We start from the raw sequence: 20,048 nt of genomic DNA, 5'->3' as shown, positions 1-20,048 counted from the left end.
TGCAGAATTACTAGGGTCCTCAGTGCTGGTTACAGTGCTACAGTGGCCTGGTTTGGATGATCACTCAAGGCTTCATCAGGGCCCAGCGCTCCTCCCTTGCCCCTCCCCTTACATGCCACTTCATAGCTTAGTTTCTGGCTTCTGTTAAGTCAGATTCCCCTGTTGCTTCTGAACCAAAGAGCTCTGGCTTAATATGAATTAAGCCAGGATTAGATCCTGAGCAGAAGAAAAGTGGGATAAATGATTTCAGTAAATGGTTTTGAATAAACAAACACAAATTTATTGAGGGGTAACATAAAAGATAGATAATATAAGGGTGTATACAGTTTTATAATATGCAGAACTTAACATTGGATGAGAAATCAGAGAGAGGGAAGGAGGGAGGTGGGAGAAGAAATATGGGGGGGAATAAGGAAGATGATTTGTTTTGATAATTTGCTATGCTGAAATTGTTAATAAAAAAAGATTTCAGTAAATGCCTTTAATCAGCTTGGTAGGTGCTAATATTACACATACATTTACAACAAGAGATTTAGTCTCAGACCATAGCCTGGTTCCATATCTGAGGCAGAGCTTACACTTTGCAAAGAGGCAATAAAAGGGGGAAATAAGAGTAATCCATTGCTCTCCCTCATAGTGCGTTCTGAGAGCCCCGCATTCCAGGAGTTCAGTGAGCCGTACATGACAGTAGGAAAGTTGCTTGGACTTCCTATTTTGGAGAGTGCAAAGCCTTCTGGATCTGGCCCACGTGCCTTAGTTTGCCGACCTGTGGCATAGATTAATTCCTATTGAACACACTAGCCTCAGACCGGCCCACCAGCTCCACAACATGCAACTTAACTCCCTTCAGCTACAGCATGGGCAATGCCTGAGCCAGAAATAGCCAGTGCCTGCTTGTTAGCTTAAATAAATGAATACAGTGGTACCTCGGGTTACATACGCTTCAGGTTACAGACTCCGCTAAACCAGAAATATTACCTCGGGTTAAAAACTTTGCTACGGGATAAGAACAGAAATCGTGCAGCAGCGGCAGCAGGAGGCCCCATCAACTAAAGTGGTGCTTCGGGTTAAGAACAGTTTCAGGTTAAGAACAGACCTCCAGAACGAATTGAGTTCTTAACCCGAGGTACCACTGTAACGCTTAAAATTAGTAGCGGATAACCATGTGGTTCCATAGGAGTTGGAATTAAAAACATACAGTAGGGCAATAGCTTTATTAGGAGTCAGCCGGAATATCACAGGATAGTGAGCAAACTAAAGTTATACAAACCAAATAACCAGGATGCACATTGAGCTTCCTTTAGGCATGCCAGGTTCTGAGATCTTTGTTATAGCTTTTCACTCCCTGCTTTAGTACAGAAGGATATTCATTCCTGTTAGTGTTTTTCCTCAGAATGGAATGATACATATATGTGTATATATTAATGCCAGAGTTTCCATGGCACAGTATCTCTAAGTGAAATAGTGTATCGCAGTTAAACCTCACTAGCTGTGATCACAAAGTAAAAGGTATATTAAGACACTCTTTCAGTGATTATTGACTTTGATGTGCCTACAAACATTGCAGTCTTCAAATATTACTTAAAATGTGAGGTAAGTAAAAGTTTTATTGCTTATCTGGTTTCCTCTTCATTCACAGAACATATATAGCCATTACTGTATATTTAAAACAGTGTATGTTCAAACTGCAACATTGTTCTGCCTTTTGTCCTAGGTTATTTTAAGCTCCATGATAAAGGAGTGTGAACAGAAAGTGGAAAATAGGAGTGTCCAAGAACCGCAAGGGTAAGGCATTGGTTTATCACAAGTTAGCATCTTCCTTCATTGTGTAAACAACATTAATCAATTGTAACTAGGTTGAAATACCAGATTTTCGGCCTGGGCAAATTTGCTTTTATTTTAAAATAAAGCATCAACAGCACTTCTGCTACTTTCTGCAAAAGTCCAGCAGGAATGATTAGAAACCACACTTGCTTCCTTCTTCACGTAGGAAATGAGAGGCAGTTCCTTTTCCTTCCTGTTTTGGTTTTTTGCAAAAGCCAGCAGGGAAATGCAGTGGGCACTTTCTCCAAAAGCCCAACTCATTTTTATTTTTCTAAAAAATCCTCCTCTGAAAATGGGCAGGGCAGGAAAGGTAAGGTGGTTTTGCACCCAAATTGGGGCTTTTGCAGAAAGCGTCACCTGAGTCTTGCTTCCTATTGCAGCAGCCGAATGTGACAAGAAGAAACTTTTTTTTATTCTCTGTCCTACGTGTGGAAAAGAAGCTGTAGGTTTTTTCACTGTTACGCTTTTCTTGCTGGAGGCATCAATAAAACAAAGATGGCACTTCTTGCTGAAGCTCAACTCATGATGGGAACAAAACCAAGAGCAGTATTCAATGAATGCTACCCATGAGCACAAAGATTTCTCCTTGCACAACAGGCCTTTCCCCCCCCCCCTTCCCCTGCATGCATGACTTCCGCCCTACCCAAATGTGCTCCAGAGGCTTGGGGGAACCTCTATAACAAATTTAGGGGGCATGCAAGGAGGGGGTGCAAACGTTTAATTGTGCAAGCAGAAATGCTTGTGCTGACAGAACGTTCACTTAGCGCTGTGGTCTAAACCACTGAGCCTCTTGGGCTTCCGTTCAGAAAGTCGGCGGTTCGAATCTGTGCAACGGTGGTGAGCTCTTGTTGCTCTGTCCCAGCTCCTGCCAACCTAGCAGTTTGAAAGCACACCAGTGCAAGTAGATAAATAGGTACCTCTGCGGCGGGAAGGGTAAATGACATTTCCGTGCGTTCTGGTTTCCATCACGGTGTTCCGTTGTGCCAGAAGCGATTTAGTCATGCTGGCCACATGACCCGGAAAGTTGTCTGTGGACAAACACCGGCTCCCTCGGCCTGAAAGCAAGATGAGCACTGCAACCCCATAGTCGCCTTTGACTGGACTTAACCGTCCATGGGTCCTTTACCTTTTATCTTACAACCCCATATCTTTCATCTACAGATGTAAGAGAAGGAAGGACAGGTGACTCCCATCCTTTCTCATTACCTTGCTGCTTCTGCCTTCTGGAAAATCCCAATTGAAGGGAAAGAGACAACCCAGTCTTTTCTTTGTGGAGAGCTGGGGGTGCAGGGAAGGGGGTGAATGATTCCTCTCCTTTTTCACTGGGCTAGTGTAAGAAGACAGCAAAAGGGAGGGCTACTTATACCTTTCTCAGAATCCATCACAAGGGCAAACTCGGGGGAAATCCCAAGAATCAGGCCTAGGCTAAGACAACTAGCTTCTTTGATAAGTGGAAATGATTATGATATTGGGCAACAGCTGACTGTTGTAGCATCCTGCAGAGATCTATACATATAAACATATTTCCACACAAACAGCTTTATTGTTGGATTGAATGGCCTTTCCCCGACAAACCAAATTAATTAAATTTCTAATTACCTTGCCATTGTTACATTAATGGGGCTGCGGCGCTTAAAATTTAGGTAGCTGGAAATAAAAATTAATGGTTCAATTTAAATTTTAACTACCACTAGCATAACAGGGATATCCAGTATGGAAGGAAAGGTTTTGTTTTTCACCTTCCCACCTGGAATGGAAACAAAAATTCCAAGTATATTTGCACTTCAAACCACTTGTTTCTTCTTTTTTTAGTCTTCTGACTCCATGCGTGTTTTTGCTTCCCTCCTTTTTCTCTTAGCCTGGGTTCGAGGACAGGCAGGTGCACTTAAGGTCATGGGCTGCCAGCTGTCTTAACTTTGAGGAGGTTTAGTTGGTGGGTGGGGTTTTGCTTGATACTTGCTCAAAGTTTTGAAAGCCATTGTTTTTTGTTTTTGTTTTTAATCTTGATATTTTATTAAGATTTTCTTGTTTTACAGAAGTAAGTGTAATGCCTCGTTGTTGTTTTTCCATGTAACATTTTTACAAATCCATTTCATTTGTTGAGGCATTAGGGGGAGAAGAAAAGAAAAAAGGGGGGGTGGAGAGAGGGAAAATGGAAGGGGGTGGGGTCGGGTGGCGGTGTTTCTATTATGTTTAATGTATGTAGAGTTTGGGGTCAGCGTTGTTTGTGTTGTTCACTTGTGTTCCTTTGGTGGTGAGAGAGGTTAGGGTTGGCCTAGGGTGTGATTGTTTGCTTGTGATTGGCTGTGGTGATCTTTGTTTTCGTGTGTGAGTGAGGTGGGTGGGTGTTTTGGATCAGGTTAGCCATATTGATTTGTATGAAAGCCATTGTTGTAAATGGTTTTACTTTTTAACACCAGCCTCTTGAACTTACTTATAGGACCCGTGGAGCTACCTTAAACCAGGTCAGGTTCTTGGTCCCTCTAACCGCATACTGTTATGTTTGACAGCAGGGTTCTGTAGCTGTGTCATCTCAGGTGGTTTTCACTGATGGGTTAACTCACTTTTCCTTTCACTCCCCCCTTAGCTCTATGTCAATTGCATCAAGCCTCGTGAGTGAAGACACAAAGACCAAGTTTCTGAACAAAATGGGCCAGTTGACCACTTCAGGTGCCATGCTGGCCAACGTATTCCAGCGAAAGAAATAAATTAGAAAAGGAAGTCCTTGTAAACACTGAAGAGACCTCATTTAAGACTGGTTCCTTGTACTTGAAGTACTTGCCTTTTTATTTCCCCGTCTTACGTTCTTGTAGTATAATTTTACTCTAACCAACAAAGATATTTGCACTGCTCTTGAATATTGCTACGTATCTGTTAATTTGGGGTTAAATGTGGTTGATTATAAAACTAAATTAAGTCTGTATCAAGTCCCTGTTCTGTGTTCTCGTCTTTCCAGCATATATATATGGTTTATATATATATATATATATAATGGGGTTGTTTTTTTATTTCCTGATGGGTTCTCAGCTGATATCTGTATTATACATCAAACTGTTATGGTGGTACTTAAAATAATGTAAATCTGAAGTCACGGTCATGAAGTAATAAAAGTGGAGATTACTTATGTATTTAAGTTATAAGAAGATAATGCAGAATTTTTTAATGTTTCTAAAATGAAAGGCAAGAGCCACCAGCACAAGTCTGATTCCTGGATTGTTTTTGTAAGTTATTGTATATTTGAATTAAAGAGTTAGAGATTATAATGTATAACAGAACTGCTTGCACTACAAGTCTCAAAAGAGGACCAGATTATTCTAGAACTGATGGATAAACCAAATTTTTGAGATAAATCTTGTGCATGTATTGGCATTTTTTAATGTGTGTGAAGCAGCTTAGTTATTAGCTGCACTGCTTTAGACAGCACATCCCAATGAGCAGAGGTGGGTGGGTGGGAAATTTTATTCCAGTGCAGTCCTAATCATGTTTACTGATTTCAATGGGGCTTCCTTCCAGCACAGAGTGTGTATAGTATTGCAGCATGAAGTGCGATGCTGCCGTGCGAAAACAGTGTATCCACTTAGATGCTCCCCACAGCAGTGCTATGCTTCCCCCCTACGTGCCACCCTATAGATGTACAGTGTCTACGTGCCAGAGCAACACCTGCCTTGGCTACTGATGCCACGTGTGCTATGGACATAAGTTGAGCAGGGCGTGGGGTCAGTACCTTCTCCAGTGGGATGCTAGATGTGTCGAGTGGCTACATGGACATGTCCTTTCCCCTTGGCTAGTATCTCGTTTAAGTCAGGCCTGAGGGTCTGCAGGGCGGCAGCATTCAAAGAGCACGTTGTATTTGATCCACAACGTACTACATAGCAGCATGCCAGCGACTAAAAGCAATAACTTGTTTCGCCTTTGACACCAGTTGTGAGATTGTTGATGCAATGTAACTTTAAAGGGCCTTTTGAATTATGTAAATTTAATGCAGACATTGTACGGCATGGTTTCTATCCCTGTACTAAGGAGTGGTTCGTGGATCGAGCAAAGCCTTCCATCAGCTGGAACAGGAATCAAGCTGACCTTTGGTGATTTCTCTGGTCCTGCCGGAGGACCTCCCACCCGCTCTAGCACAGATTTCAGATGGGGATTTGCCAACGATTGCCTTGATTCCTTCTTCACTGACTAAACACTCCATGGGGTCAAGGAGCCTTCTGTCAACACAATGGGATCCAACCCTGTATATTTCTTGAGAACTGTTATCAATAATTTTTTATGCTGACTTCTACCACAGTTTTCATCATTGAGTATGTAACAGTTGCCGCACCCTTGCAGCATACTTGTGCAGTAAATTGGGCCAGCAGCCAGATTTCTCTGAGGCCTCACAGGGTTTCATGGCTGTGTGGACATGTGCTCTGAATGCAAAACTGTTGCCACTGCATCTTTCTCTTGTTAAAGCTCCGGCATGCTTCTTTACAGAGCTACAAAGATAGAGGTAAACATTCCGTTTAAATATTGCTGTGTTATGTAAACTCTGTTTTTGCGAAAGGGGTGTTAAACTTGATTGGTGTCGTTGGGCACAGGCCCAGTTCCTCTGCTATTTCTTTGCAAAGAAACGGCTGTACTGATAGCACTCTATATGTAGGAGTCACTAGGCCAAGAATCTCACTCTGGCATTAAGCCTAGCAAATGGGCTCAAGCCTTGCCAAGCCCCGGTCACATCCCTGCATGTTCTGCAATAAGAAATGTGGAGACTGTTCGGTGGAAGATCTGTGAGACCAGTACTTTCAGCAATCACCGCAATTCCTGTTCAGAGCACTGGCAAAGAGATTGAAGGGGGCACCAGCTTTAGGCCTCCCAGAGCTCCTATTGTACCCAACTGGGTGGGTGCAGTATGTTTATCTTTTCAGATACCTGTCATATCTGTAACAAAGGACCTGTTTTGCAGACGCCGCAGCTTTCATTTTTTGAATTGTATACACTGACGTTTTTAACAATTCCCTATCTCGGTTACTGCCAGGTGTGCTGATTCTGTTGCAAGTTGTTGTCTTAACAGACTATCTGATTATGAAATGTTGGAGACATTCCTGAGGAATTGGAAGTGGCTGTGTCTCTTGTCCTTTCTTGAGTTAAATAAAATGTTTTGCATACCTCTTTTGTATGTCTCTTTAAGGATTTCCAGGTAACCTGTTTAGTTTGGGTTAAAATAATTTCCGTGATTCATACTTGATCTAACATACAGTATCGTGCTTTATACAGCTTAGCTCGTTGAACTTGATACCACTTCTGTATTTTTGACGACTGCAATCAATTAACTTGTGCAACACACCCTTCCTTCCTGGGCGCTAATTGTCCAATCCAGTTAACTGAAGCCCTCTTAACTGTTCAACTGCTGTCCTGCAGTAAAAACCATATACAGATTACTATCATGCATGGCAGCATCTTCTGCACTACAAATAATTTTGGTCAGCCAGTAATATTTCTGCTGTCAGATGAACTCTTGCTCTATTAGGCAAAATACTGCAGACATTCTCAGTCCTAAAAGTCTTCCAACAATTGGCAGGATTGTGGCAAACAGGATCTTATAGCCCAGAAAAGTGAGCTCTGGGTATATGCATTTTAATATTTGCGTCTAGCGTTAAGCTCATGCCCTAGTTTATCACAGTGGTCAGGGAGGTGTTGAAAATTGCACATACTGTTTACAGGGATGCATAATTAAATCAAAAGTGATGCTTGATTGAAAACAACAGGGGTATTACTGTAGTAGCTATCACCAAGTTACCATTAGGTGGTGCATAATTGGAAGTTTGCAGTTGCACGGCACACGTAAGAGAACCTAGGAAACTGCCTTGTGCGGAGGAAGATCATTTTCAAAGTTCAGTACTTCGTGACAGCAGTTCTCCAGGATTTCAACCATAATATTTCCTGGGGCCTAGGAGAATCAATCCGCCAAACTGGAATCTTAACACGCAAAGCATACCATTTCCTGCTGAGCTCCAGAAAATGGCTGCAATTGAAAGGAGTTTGCTTGTATACTGGACCATATCTGGCTTTTATGCAGCTTCCTTTTATGAAAAAGGAGTAGCTACAAAGACTAAATAATATGAAAATTAAAATACTGGCTCGGAGGAAGAAATAAAACCTAACACAAGTGAACTTTCTCAACCTTAAAGCCACTTTTTAAAAAGGCCAAAAGCCAAGGATATTGAAACTTGGAGCAGAGTCTTAACAAGCACTGGTTAATGATTAATAATCTAAACATTTATGTTCAGAAGTAGGTTGCAATCTGGGTGTTCTAAGTGGAATGTTAATCTATCATATGCCACATTGAGTGGTGCCATTTTCTTAGAGCAAATATTCAGTAACTGAGTTGCAAGAACAATTCTTACATCTCTAGAATGCTCTTAACATTCATTTTCCTGCTGAACTTTCCATAGCTGTAGCAGAAATTAAAGATTATCTAGTTGTTTTAAATTAAGCAGCAATTTTGTGTGTGTGTGTGTGTGTTTAAGGATCCAGTACAGGCAACTCCCCTTTTACATGCGTGTAGCCCACCCTGTCCCCTTGGGGTGCCAAAAATCATGCAAATGTCAACTGCACGCAAGTGGGGAGTTGCCTGTACTCTGTGCTATTTTTCTAGAAAAAGAGGAGCCAGAACTCACCATGAGCGCCTCTCTTGTTCTCTTATAATGGCGATGGCACCCACCTGAGAGGCGCCAGAACTGAGTTCCAGCTGAAAAAAAGCCCTGCCTGTGTGATGTTAGCATTGTGGGGGGAAACATAATTGTCTAGCAGAAGCAACATTGATTTCATACGTTTTCTTACAAGACAGATTTTCAGGATGGTGTGTGGGCTTTCTGGCCAGTGCTTGGCCGCAAGAGATTGAGCATCCCTGCCAAAGTTAGCAGGCACCAATCCCAACACCTTCACAACCCTTCCTGGCTCAGATGGAGCAAAGAGAGAGAGAGCGCTGCTTGTCGTTGCCATACTAATGCTGCCCTGCTCCAAATCCCCAGATGGCAGCTCCCAGCAGTTTCATGTTAAATAGCATAAGCGATAGAATGGATCTTTGTGAGACCCCATAGCCCAAAAGCCATGGAAGAAGAGGAGTTTGGATTTGATATCCTGCTTTATCACTACCCTAAGGAGTCTCAAAGCAGCTAACATTCTCCTTTCCCTTCCTCCCCCACAACAAACACTCTGTGAGGTGAGTGAGGCTGAGAGACTTCAAAGAAGTGTGACTGGCCCAAGGTCACCCAGCAGCTGCATGTGGAGGAGCGGGGAAGCGAACCCGGTTCACCAGATTACAAGACTACCGCTCTTAACCACTACACCACACTGGAACCAAGCAGCAATGGTGCTACTTTGTGCTAGCAAACCTGCAGATAGGAATAGTACTACGGTACCTCCAACTCCTACCTCCCCAAGTCACTCCAGAAGAACATAGTCAATAGTGCCAAAAGCCACTGAGAAGTTGTCTCGCACCCAACAGAGTTTATCAATCAAGAGTGACTAATGCAGTTGCATTGCCCAAACTGGGCCTGAAACCCAACTGGAATGGATCTGCACGGTTATGCTGAAGACGGAATTACAAATTTATAGTCTGAGTCAGGCATGAGTAAATAACATCCTTGCTGTTACAGAATTGTCTGCACTACTAAAAAGGGGAAGAGGAGACTAAGCATTGTTCCAGCTATGCAGTAAGCAGTGCCGATAACAGCACTGGAGGAAGAGATCTTGCCTCCTTCAAGATCCATGCACAAAACAGACTGGTTGACCCCAGAAGTACAAGCAAAGCAAGCATAAGGCCTTTACCTGAACATCAACAACCAAGTGCTTGTTGCAAGTGAAGAGGATGTAATGTTTACATGTGCAAGGTGGGGTCTTCAATCTCCATCTGTGGAAAATGCCAGCTGAACCCAAGAGGCAGTATTTCAGAGGCCGCAGACGAATTAAGAAAATCCTTTATGGCAACCACCAAGTAAAGATTAATTAGGACCAGAAGTAGGCTATATTGGTGTGTACACACATGTGTGCTTGAGGCAGAGAATCCAAATGGCTCCCCTGTGGTAGTAAAAATATAATCAATTAATTGGCAACACACAGTCCTTTATTAATAAAAGAAGCTGAGGTTCCAATACTTTGGCCACCTCATGAGAAGAGAAGACTTCCTGGAAAAGACCCTGATGTTGGGAAAGATTGAAGGCACAAGGAGAAGGGGACAGCAGAGGACGAGATGGTTGGACAGTTTTCTCGAAGCTACCAGCATGAGTTTGACCAAACTGCGGGAGGCAGTGGAAGACAGGAGTGCCTGGCGTGCTCTGGTCCATGGGGTCACGAAGAGTCGGACACGACTAAACAACTAAACAACAACAACATCCCAATATCTGGCACATTCAGGCATGGTCCTGAACAGGACAATAGGAGTAGCAATAGCTAGAAAAGGCAAAGTGTATCAAGATTGTTAGCAGAGCTTGGGAACGCAAGGTTACCAGATTTGATTTGATTTTAGTGGAAAGGATGGCTAAATTACGCTTGACAGCACTGGAGCTAAAGTGTTCTGAAAGGAAGCCTACTCATTTGCCGCCACAGACTCAGACCTGAGGTATACCTCAGCCAGTGAAGCCTGAGACTCTTAATTTCAGAGTCATGGGTTCGAGATGCGGGGGCGAAAGATTACTGCTTTGCACCAACACCAAAAGGCCTGGACTGGACTTGAATGCTATGACATGTGGCGTTTCTGTGGGTTGAGAAGGCCTTAATCTGCTTTGCTTTGGGCGCAAAATGTCTCCGGCGGGCCCCTTATTTCTTTTCCTTACACGAAGCAGCCTTCGATTCACAGATGCCATGAAACGTTTTGAATTTGGAGGACCAAGGAAAAGGAACGGACCAGGAGGGAGTTAACACACACACACATACTGAGAAAGTGGCAACTCTGCAAGTTGAGTCCTGAGGAAATGCTGTGGGAACTGTAGCCAGAAGGGGAGGGACTTTCTGTTTCCTTCACTTGTGCGCTGTCTCTTTCTCTCTCGCCAGCTCTCTTCCCTTGTGGCTGAAAGGCAGGAGGAGAGGAATCAGTCACTTAAATGTGCCTCTGCCTGAGGCTTAGTTTGGAGGACTTTATTCCTGCTCAGCAGCAGCAAGCAAAACACTCCTGGATATGGCTATCTCAGGAAGCTTCTGGCTTGTTGTTTTCACCGTTTTCATCACTGAACTACATCAGGTAAGGCTGCAAGGCGGGGTGGCAGGAGGGATGCAAGGGTATAACGTGGGTCCTTCAGTCCCTGGAGCCCTAAGGTATGTTTGAATTTAATTTGTTCTATTCTGTTCAAAAGCTCCTGCAATAGCTCCTCCACTCTATACAAAAAAAAAATCAATGCAATTTCACAAACATAAAACCCTATTCAATTAAAAGATATTGAAAGGGGCACAGAAGGGGCAAAGTCCATTTATGGAAGGGGCAGGGTGAGCTTTGCTGCATACGTTGTTGGATTTCTGGAAGAGAAAGCAGAACACTTGTTACTGCAAAACAATGCTGCCGCCTGAATTGCGTTCAAATCCGATTGATTTTTGACAGTGTTAACATTTGAATAAGCAGACTGAGTTTTCCAGTTGCCACAGGTAGCCACAGCGATTGCGGTGGGGGGGGGGGTTACTTGTCGATGCAGCAAGAGAATCTTGCTCTTCTGGAACTACCGGGAAAAAATAACAAATACGCAATTTATAGTGCACTTACAGGAAAGCAGCGAAATTGAAAGTGGAGTGTACACAAAATAAACCCTGATTTAATTTTAAAAAGAGGAAAGCTTCAGCTCATCGACAGAAGCTCCCAAAAGTATGATTCCTTCAAAGGGGAGGGGGTTTCTAAGAAGAAGGTGCCCCTACAGATATGACCCAGGATCCTGCCTCTGCAGTTTGCATCCTCATGAACTGGGAGACCCTAAGTGGGCCTCCTCAGGTGATCGTAAGTTATGTAAGAAAACATGGCAGGAGACTCCGTCTGTGTACACATCATACATTTAAACACATTTCCGCCCTCAAAAAAATCCTTGGAACTGTACTTTGCCCCTTATAGAACTATAATTCCCAGCGCCCTTAGCAAGCTAAAGTTCTCAGGATTCTTTCACGGAGGGGGGTGCTGCTTTAAATGTGTGGCTTGGATGCAGCCCTCTTCTAAGATACAGCAGCAAAGCACAGCTTGCAGTTCTTGTTTTTAATACTTTCCATTTCTTACGCTTCCTTATCTAAAATAAATATCATCCTAGTGCAGTTTCCCCATTCCAATGACTTCCAAAGGTAAGGGAGGCAAACAAGCCACCCTCAGCCACCCCTGTCGAGATAGGCAAGCCCAGCAAGGAAGGCTATCGAGGGATGTAATTTGCATGTGCTGAAAAAATAAACCCCGGCAGCAGAATTCAGGCAAAGGGTGGCTATCTGATTTCTCATATTTTGTGTTTTCCAATCATTTTGGAACCGACCCATTGAGTTTCACCCAATGGTGGTTTTCCATCGAAGTCTGCCTTCGCTCGTGTTCTTCCAAACTGGAAACGTCTCCAGTGATGTGGCTTTGACCACTTCCCTTGAGAAACTATCCTGTAAGCTATACTCCGTGCTTAAACATTAAAATGCTTTTTATAAACAGGGTTGGTGTTGTTAAAAAAAAAAAAATCTCCCTAATGTTTGACTTCTTCAAATTATAGACTTTCTTGGGTATCTTTCTTGGTTGGTTGGTTTGTGTGTGTGTGTTTTTTCCATTTTCAATATTTAGCCAGCGAATATTGAGCAGCCCTGGGTGCAAAATGCACACAAAATCCAAAACAGAAACAAAAAAATCAGAAGGAAACCAAAGGATTAATTCAGCTCTCCTATTAAGTACAGCTCCATTTGTTGCCAGGCGGTACTGCCTAGCTCTTAAGGGAAACTAGTTCATACCAATATATAGCTAGTCTTGCATAGTGGCTTTGAGTCAGGAACTAGCCAGGCTAAATCTCACCTCCATCATAAATGCACAAGACTTTTTTTCAGCCGGAACTCTCTGGAATTCAGTTCTGGCACCTCTCAGGTGGGCACCATTGCCATTCTAAGAGAACGAGAAAGGCGTTCATGGTGAGTTCTGCCACCTCTTTTTTTTAAAAAAAGAAAAATAGCACTGAAGCGCCAGGCCTCATGTCTACTTTATTTGTTTGTTTACATTGAGGAAGGGCCTTTGCAGAACCCCTAACATCTCCAGGTGGGAGAAATTTCTGCCTGAAACCAGGGCTGGCACAAGCCATTTTGGCACCTGAGGTAAACCACAAAATGGCTGCCCTCCGCCAGGGAAGAAGGCCTGAGTGAAGTTCTATATCAGGCACAGGGGGGATGCAATAAAGACCTACATCGGGAACAAGGATGTGAGTGACCAGCAGCACCTCCTATTAACCAGCAGCGCTTCCTATTCACCAAGAGGCTGTTATAGAGGCGGCAATATGAGGGGGCTGCTGAGGGGACGGCAGATCTAGCCTCCAAGGAGCTGTTGTTGCCATTGCAGCTGCAGCAATACAGAACAACAAACCCCTGTACAGTGGTACCTCGGGTTACATACACTTCAGGTTACATACGCTTCAGGTTACAGACTCCGCTAACCCAGAAATAGTGCTTCAGGTTAAGAACTTTGCTTCAGGATGAGAACAGAAATCGTGCTCCGGCGGCGCAGCAGCAGCAGGAGGCCCCATTCGCTAAAGTGGTGCTTCAAGTTAAGAACAGTTTCAGGTTAAGAACAGACCTCCGGAACGAATTAAGTACTTAACCTGAGGTACCACTGTATTGCAAACTTAGCACAACAAACAATACAAGCAACATGAAGACCAGTTTACTAGATAGCACTGCAATTCTTATTGCATTCATCCAGATGTCCCTGGAAATTGTATAAGTGCTTTTCATTTCTTCTCCCCAACTTAAAGAACGCTTCGAAAGATTAATGAAGTAATCTGCTTTATTAAAATGCATTTGCTCGTGGGTGATTTATTTGCTCACTGTACAGCAAACATGATAGAAGTATACACTGGTACCTCAGGTTACATACGCTTCAGGTTACATACGCTTCAGGTTACAGACTCCGCTAACCCAGAAATAGTGCTTCAGGTTAAGAACTTTGCTTCAGGATGAGAACAGAATTCGTGCTCCGGCGGCACAGCGGCAGCGGGAGGCCCCATTAGCTAAAGTGGTGCTTCAGGTTAAGTACAGTTTCAGGTTAAGAACAGATCTCCGGAACGAATTAAGTACTTAACCTGAGGTACCACTGTATTGCAAACTTAGCACAACAAACAATAAAGCAACATGAAGACCAGGTTACTAGATAGCACTGCAATTCTTATTGCATAATATACATGATTTAGTACAACAAAAACAAAATGTGTACACTTGTGAATTCTCTAATATATTTGAAAGCGAATGAACACACGTCTGTCAATCTTTGAAAGTCCGTACAAGTATAATAAGTCTATGGTTGAAACAAAGTAATAGATGCTATCCTGTGGGCTAAGCGGTAAAACTTTTTTTAGGCATTCATGGTGCCAAAGTAGTAAGTGAAGAACAATGTAGGACAGTGATCCCAGATAATCTGATTGTTTCGCTGGAATCTTCTTCAGCACAACTACAAAAGAATTCAAATATAAAACAATGACCTGTGTACATCTGCTTGCCTCATAGGTGGGCCGGCACTTCTTGGTGTCACCAGGCTCAGTAATGGAGACTGAGGCAGATAAGAGCGCTTAGCCAACTCTCTCCAAACCGGTTCAGAAGTGTGAAAACACTAAACTATGCAATATTAACATTAAGATTTTATACAATATTTTGGTTTTGTTTCACTGTTATGTGCAATTTCGATAAACCGGGCTAAAGATTGATTGTAGTTTAGGGTTCGGAAAGCACACTAAACTATAATCTAAAACATATGTGTAACCTTCCTCTTTTCATCAGCCAGAGGGATAGTGGGAAAGCATGTGAGCCTGAGATTCATTTCTAGGGCTGCTATTCTATTCTAGAATCGGGCAGCAGAAGGCATCCAGGCGGATTTTCGCCGGATCGGCAAAATGTCCAGGAAAACCCAGACATATGGCAAGGGGGGTGAATTGGTTTTGGGGGGAGATGTTCCCCAATAAAGCTCAACAACTTTGTCTGGATTTTTCACTTTTGGCAATATGGCAACCCTATTTTTACTGACCTTCATAATGCAGCTATATCATGGTTGAGCATTGTGTCTGAACACAGCCATTTAGTGTGGCTGTTTCCTTGTTTACAATCCAATAATATATTTTTATTGGAAGCCAGCTAGAGTACATAAAACAAGTGAATACAAAAAAAAGGTAATAAAGGTAACATAATATCTAATATAGTATAACAGTTTAATGCAGACTGTTCTGTTATAAATTACACATGGGTTGAATGCTGCCTGGACCTAGTGCGAGTTCTTAGCAGCCTGTTTGTTGCATGAAACTGATACCTTGTCCACACTTCTGCTTGTACCGTGCTTACAGGTCTGAGCAGTTTTCTGCTTGACCCATACTTTCTAGGCATGGGTCTGAGCAGTTTCCCCCTTGCGCTGCTCCTTTCCCAGGGAAAACCCATTCTTTACTGCTAAATCGGAGCAAACATCATTGCAGAGAAAACCCAAATTGCCATTTGCTCTGGTTGAACACTAAAGAACAGTTTTTCCCTAGGGGAAAGCAGCATGACAAAAGGAAGTGTGGTTGAGCCTTAATGTGAGATTAAGGGGTAAAGGCCATTCTGAAACACCATGAAAATTAACTTTGATATTTATATTGTCTTGCTGCAAGTCGAAGAACTTCTAGGGGCTGTGGTCCTTTGCCCCCCCCCCCAATACAATATTTGAGGGGGGCACGTTGATGGGCATTGTCATTCAAATAGTATGCGTGCACTGCGTCTTGTGAGACAGAGCTTACCTCCCCCCCCTCCATTTTTTTAATTCAAGTTGGTACTCCTGGACCAGGACATCATTGAGGCAGGCCATAGCCTTTCTCCTTTAGGCTTGTGAAGATAAGACTGTATGTTCCTGAAGGTTCTCCACCCCACAAAATGCAGAAGCCAAATGGAGGAGGGAATCCATGTTGAATGGTTTCTGGGCCTTGGGGACTGCGCCTTGCTTCTCAGGGCTAGAGGCCGTGGTTGTGTTGGAGGGGGCAGTTGTGCTAAAGCTGGCCTGGCTTTGCCTGTGAAAATAAATGTGGGAGGGGAAAGCAAATAAGGAGATCTTCAATGCACAGTACAACTTTTCATCGTCCAGCGGAATGTTCTCTTGTACCTCTGGAAGGCTCCTGCCTTCCTTTTTCCTGGGGCTTGCCCAAGTCAGTGGCCTCAGCGTTGGTTGGCAGAAGAGGGGATGGGTTGAAGAGCTCTTTGGAACCACCTCTTCTAAAGAATCATGGAGTTTGTGGTAGAAGATGGAGCAAGGAGCAGATCTGCTTTTATTCTTCCGTTGGGAAGTGGTTGTGGTATGCAACCATCTTTCTCCCCTTCCTGCCAAACAGGCCTGCAGCTGGTTCAGAATAAATGTGTGATAGGCATACGCGAAAGCTGCACTGTAGAATTTATTTTGCATATTGAATTGGCTCGTGCTGCATACAGAACCGGGGTTTCCAGGTGAGCTAGTTTAATTTATTTTTTTATTTTTTGGTACGGTATGTATGAAAGGCCAAAAATCCATCCCTTCCCCAAATTAGGATTAGTCATTTAAAGTTGTATATAATTCTATCGGCTCTATAAATCACTGCTTCCTCTCTGAATCTTGCGAAATCCTTAGCCTCAACCACATCCTGGCAACAAGTTCCTCATTCTAATTTTGCGAAGAATATGAAGAATATTATCTTCCATCCCGTGCCCTAAAATGGTTCGTGTGGGGGTGGCGGGGAATCCGTACGCAAGTCCTATTGGTTTTAAACAAAGTCCCTTTTTTTTTACAAAAGAATCTACAGTTAAATCTACTTCATAATGCAATGGGAGAGAAGGAAATCTGTTGAAATAACAAGTGCCATCTAGAACCATTGTCCTTTACATGATGGTAGTAAAGGACTGGATGCATATTCCTGTTCTCTGTGGGCACAGTTTTAATTCCATGATGAACTGGCAACAAGCTTATGCTATGTTGTTGTTGTTTAGTCGTGTCCGACTCTTCGTGACCCCATGGACCAGAGCACGCCAAGCACTCCTGTCTTCCACTGCCTCCCGCAGTTTCGTCAAACTCATGCTGGTAGCTTCGAAAACACTGTCCAACCATCTCGTCCTCTTCTCCTTGTGCCCTCCATCTTTCCCAACATCAGGGTCTTTTCCAGGGAGTCTTCTCTTCTCATGAGGTGGCCAAAGTATTGGAGCCCCTCAGCTTCAGGATCTGTCCTTCCAGTGAGCACTCAGGGCTGATCTCCTTCAGAATGGATAGGTTTGATCTTCTTGCAGTCCATGGGACTCTCAAGAGTCTGCTCTAGCACCATAATTCAAAAGCATAAATTTTTCGGCGATCAGCCTTCTTTATGGTCCAGCTTTCACTTTCATACATCACTACCGGGAAAACCATAGCTTTAACCATACGGACCTTTGTTGGCAAGGTGATGTCTCTGCTTTTTAAGATGCTGTCTAGGTTTGTCATTGCTTTTCTCCCAAGAAGCAGGCGTCTTTTAATTTTGTGGCTGCTGTCACCATCTGCAGTGATCATGGAGCCCAAGAAAGTAAAATCTCTCACTGCCTCCATTTCTTCCCCTTCTGTTTGCCAGGAGGTGATGGGCCCAGTGGCCATGATCTTCGTTTTTTTGATGTTGAGCTTCAGACCATATTTTGCGCTCTCCTCTTTCACCCTCATTAAAAGGTTCTTTAATTCCTCCTCACTTTCTGCCATCAAGGTTGTGTCATCTGCATATCTGAGGTTGTTAACATTTATCCTCCGCTGTTGGAAGAAGCTACAGATACTACGAAAATCTTCATCATAACAGGCACAATGCAGGCAAAGCTGAGCAACCCCATGCATTTTTTTACTTGTAAGTAAGCCCCGCTGTCTTCAGTGGAGCTTACTCGAGTGTGTAGTATGCCTTAAGTCCCAGTAACGTCTCTGGTAATAAATGCATCTTACTGAACTTCCAAGAGGGATAAGCTTAACTCTTGCTAAATCAATGGAAATTGGAAGGACTCCATTATGACCAGCCATTTTATTTCCACTTAAGGCAGAAGTTTTAAGTTGGCTTTCTCATGTGTTCTTTTCCATTGGCTTTGGATTCAGTAGCATCATCAGGGTAGGTCTTTGGGGGCACAAGTCCAGGGCCCCACTCAGAGGAATGAGCAGATGGATCCCCCAAATGCAGCAAGCTTAACTGCATTTGGAAGTATGTTAAATAATGTTCCTTTGTGTGAAAAAATTACCCATAAAACCACTACATCCAGAGTCTAAAATTAGTTAACGGTGCCACTCTTTGCATGAATACATGGCACTCCCTTATACTGAGTCAGACTCCTTATCTTCTTTGTCTGGTTCAGTTTCTGCAAATTTACACGTGATCCTCGAAGGCTTCAGGTAGCTGCATTCCTAGCCCTCCTACCAATATCCTTTTTAACTGGAGATGTTGCAGACTTTGTACATGTACTGTCTCTACCACTGAGCTATGGCCCTTTCTCTAGATGTAAAACAACTGCCTCTGTGGGCAGTGATTGGCCAGTAGCATGACGCCATCTTAACTACTTCAAATCTCCAGTCCAACAGGAAGGACTCTGTGGATTTATATTTCTCGTTCGTATGTTTGCTGATATCAGGCAAATTCTCCAACCAGTAGTTTGGCCACTTCTTCCTTTTTAAAAGTCAGCCAAGCATTATTGTGAAGCACAGCAGTCAGAGAAATAGAATGTCTGTTGACAGGATCTGAGCATCTTTTATTTTTATCCCATTTTGTATTTCAGTCTTCAGCGTACAGAAAGCTCTTCAATGTTAAGATTTGTGTTTTTTCAGACAGAAATATTGTTTTCCCTTCATTTTGCTTCAGCTCTTTGCATTTCCTGACCGTATATTTGCTTTATGGGATGGAAACTTTGTGATGTGGTTTTTACAAGTCTCATTGGAAAGTCGACATCACGAAAACCATTTCCTTCACGGTTTAGGAGTTGTTTTGAATTAAAGACCTGGAAGTGAACTTCTGGAGCTACAGAGGCTCTGCTGTGCCCTGTTTGGGAACACTTAAGATCAGGGGGCAGCAAACTTTTCTAGCAGGGGGCCGGTCCACTGTCCCTCAGACCTTGTGGGGGACCAGACTATATTTTGGGGGGGAAATATGAACGAATTCCTATGCCCCACAAATAATCCAGAGATGCATTTTAAATAAAAGGACACATTCTACTCATGTAAAAACATGCTGATTCCCGGACCGTCCGTGGGCCAGATTTAGAAGGCAATTGGGCCGGATCCTGCCCACGGGCCTTACTTTCCCTACCCATGCTCAAGATACTGTTTACAACAAACTGGCTCCTAATCTTTTAAAGTGGTGTTTCTCTGACTTTGCATAGATGACAGCCCTATTTGCAGTCTTAGGATACTTCCAGATCAGGATTGATTACGGAATCTGAACAACTTATGCATGTTAAGTTTTTTCTTTTCTTTTTTGGTAGTGTCCACACAATACTGTTGTCATCAAAATGCCAGCTCATACTTTTTTAAAAAAATCCCCTTGCAGTGTAGGTGGGTTCCCACGAAGCAAGACACAGTAATAACAACAAGAACCTTTATCGAACTAACAGAACGGGACAACAGGGGCAAAGTAACTGCTTATACACATTTCTGAAGACCTGGGCCACTCTCAGTCTCAATGTGATTGGCTGTCTAAACTCCCAAGCTGCGAATCATAGCTCAGAGTTTAAGGGCCAATGGCAGTGGCCCAAATCCTGAAATACTATGTGATTGGATATCCTGTATCGAATCAGAACACAGGGGCTCATAATCCAGACTCAAGCTCAGGCAAACACAGACCCCTGAACACATAACACCTGAACATGGGGATTTCATCTAATAGGCTAGATATATGGTGACATTTCATCTAATGTTACACACCTACTTCCACTCACTCCTTATCTTAGCACAATCTAGCCATTTGGTTTCTGGTGGTCCAAATTATATGAGCGTGTCTGTTTCCACAGATTGTTGCATGCTGAACCCATGTTCAAATCCAACAATCTGGTTTGGAAGAGTTGGTCATTCAAGGTCATTC

At 43.2% G+C, this 20,048-nt stretch overlaps 2 protein-coding genes across 5 annotated transcripts in view; both read left to right on the top strand.

Moving 5' to 3' along the window:
• Positions 1-6,968, top strand: part of RELCH (RAB11 binding and LisH domain, coiled-coil and HEAT repeat containing) — a 65,783-nt gene extending 58,815 nt beyond the window's left edge. For all 4 annotated transcript variants that reach the window (XM_083449304.1, XM_083449303.1, XM_083449302.1 and 1 more), the window contains 2 exons: positions 1,715-1,785; positions 4,412-6,968. In XM_083449304.1, coding sequence (XP_083305430.1) covers positions 1,715-1,785; positions 4,412-4,532 — 192 coding nt within the window. In that variant the 3' untranslated portion in view covers positions 4,533-6,968. The remainder of the gene's footprint in view (positions 1-1,714; positions 1,786-4,411) is intronic.
• A 3,709-nt stretch (positions 6,969-10,677) lies between these two features.
• TNFRSF11A (TNF receptor superfamily member 11a) overlaps positions 10,678-20,048 on the top strand; it is a 39,069-nt gene continuing 29,698 nt past the window's right edge. The window contains exon 1 of the mRNA XM_083449464.1: positions 10,678-11,041. Within this exon, the coding sequence (XP_083305590.1) occupies positions 10,979-11,041 (63 nt within the window). The 5' untranslated portion in view covers positions 10,678-10,978. The remainder of the gene's footprint in view (positions 11,042-20,048) is intronic.

The sequence above is a fragment of the Podarcis tiliguerta genome (assembly GCF_965153285.1).
Source record: "Podarcis tiliguerta genome assembly, chromosome: 7".
In the NCBI taxonomy this organism is placed as follows: Eukaryota; Metazoa; Chordata; class Lepidosauria; order Squamata; family Lacertidae; genus Podarcis; species Podarcis tiliguerta.
This window is presented reverse-complemented; position numbering and strand designations above follow the sequence as displayed.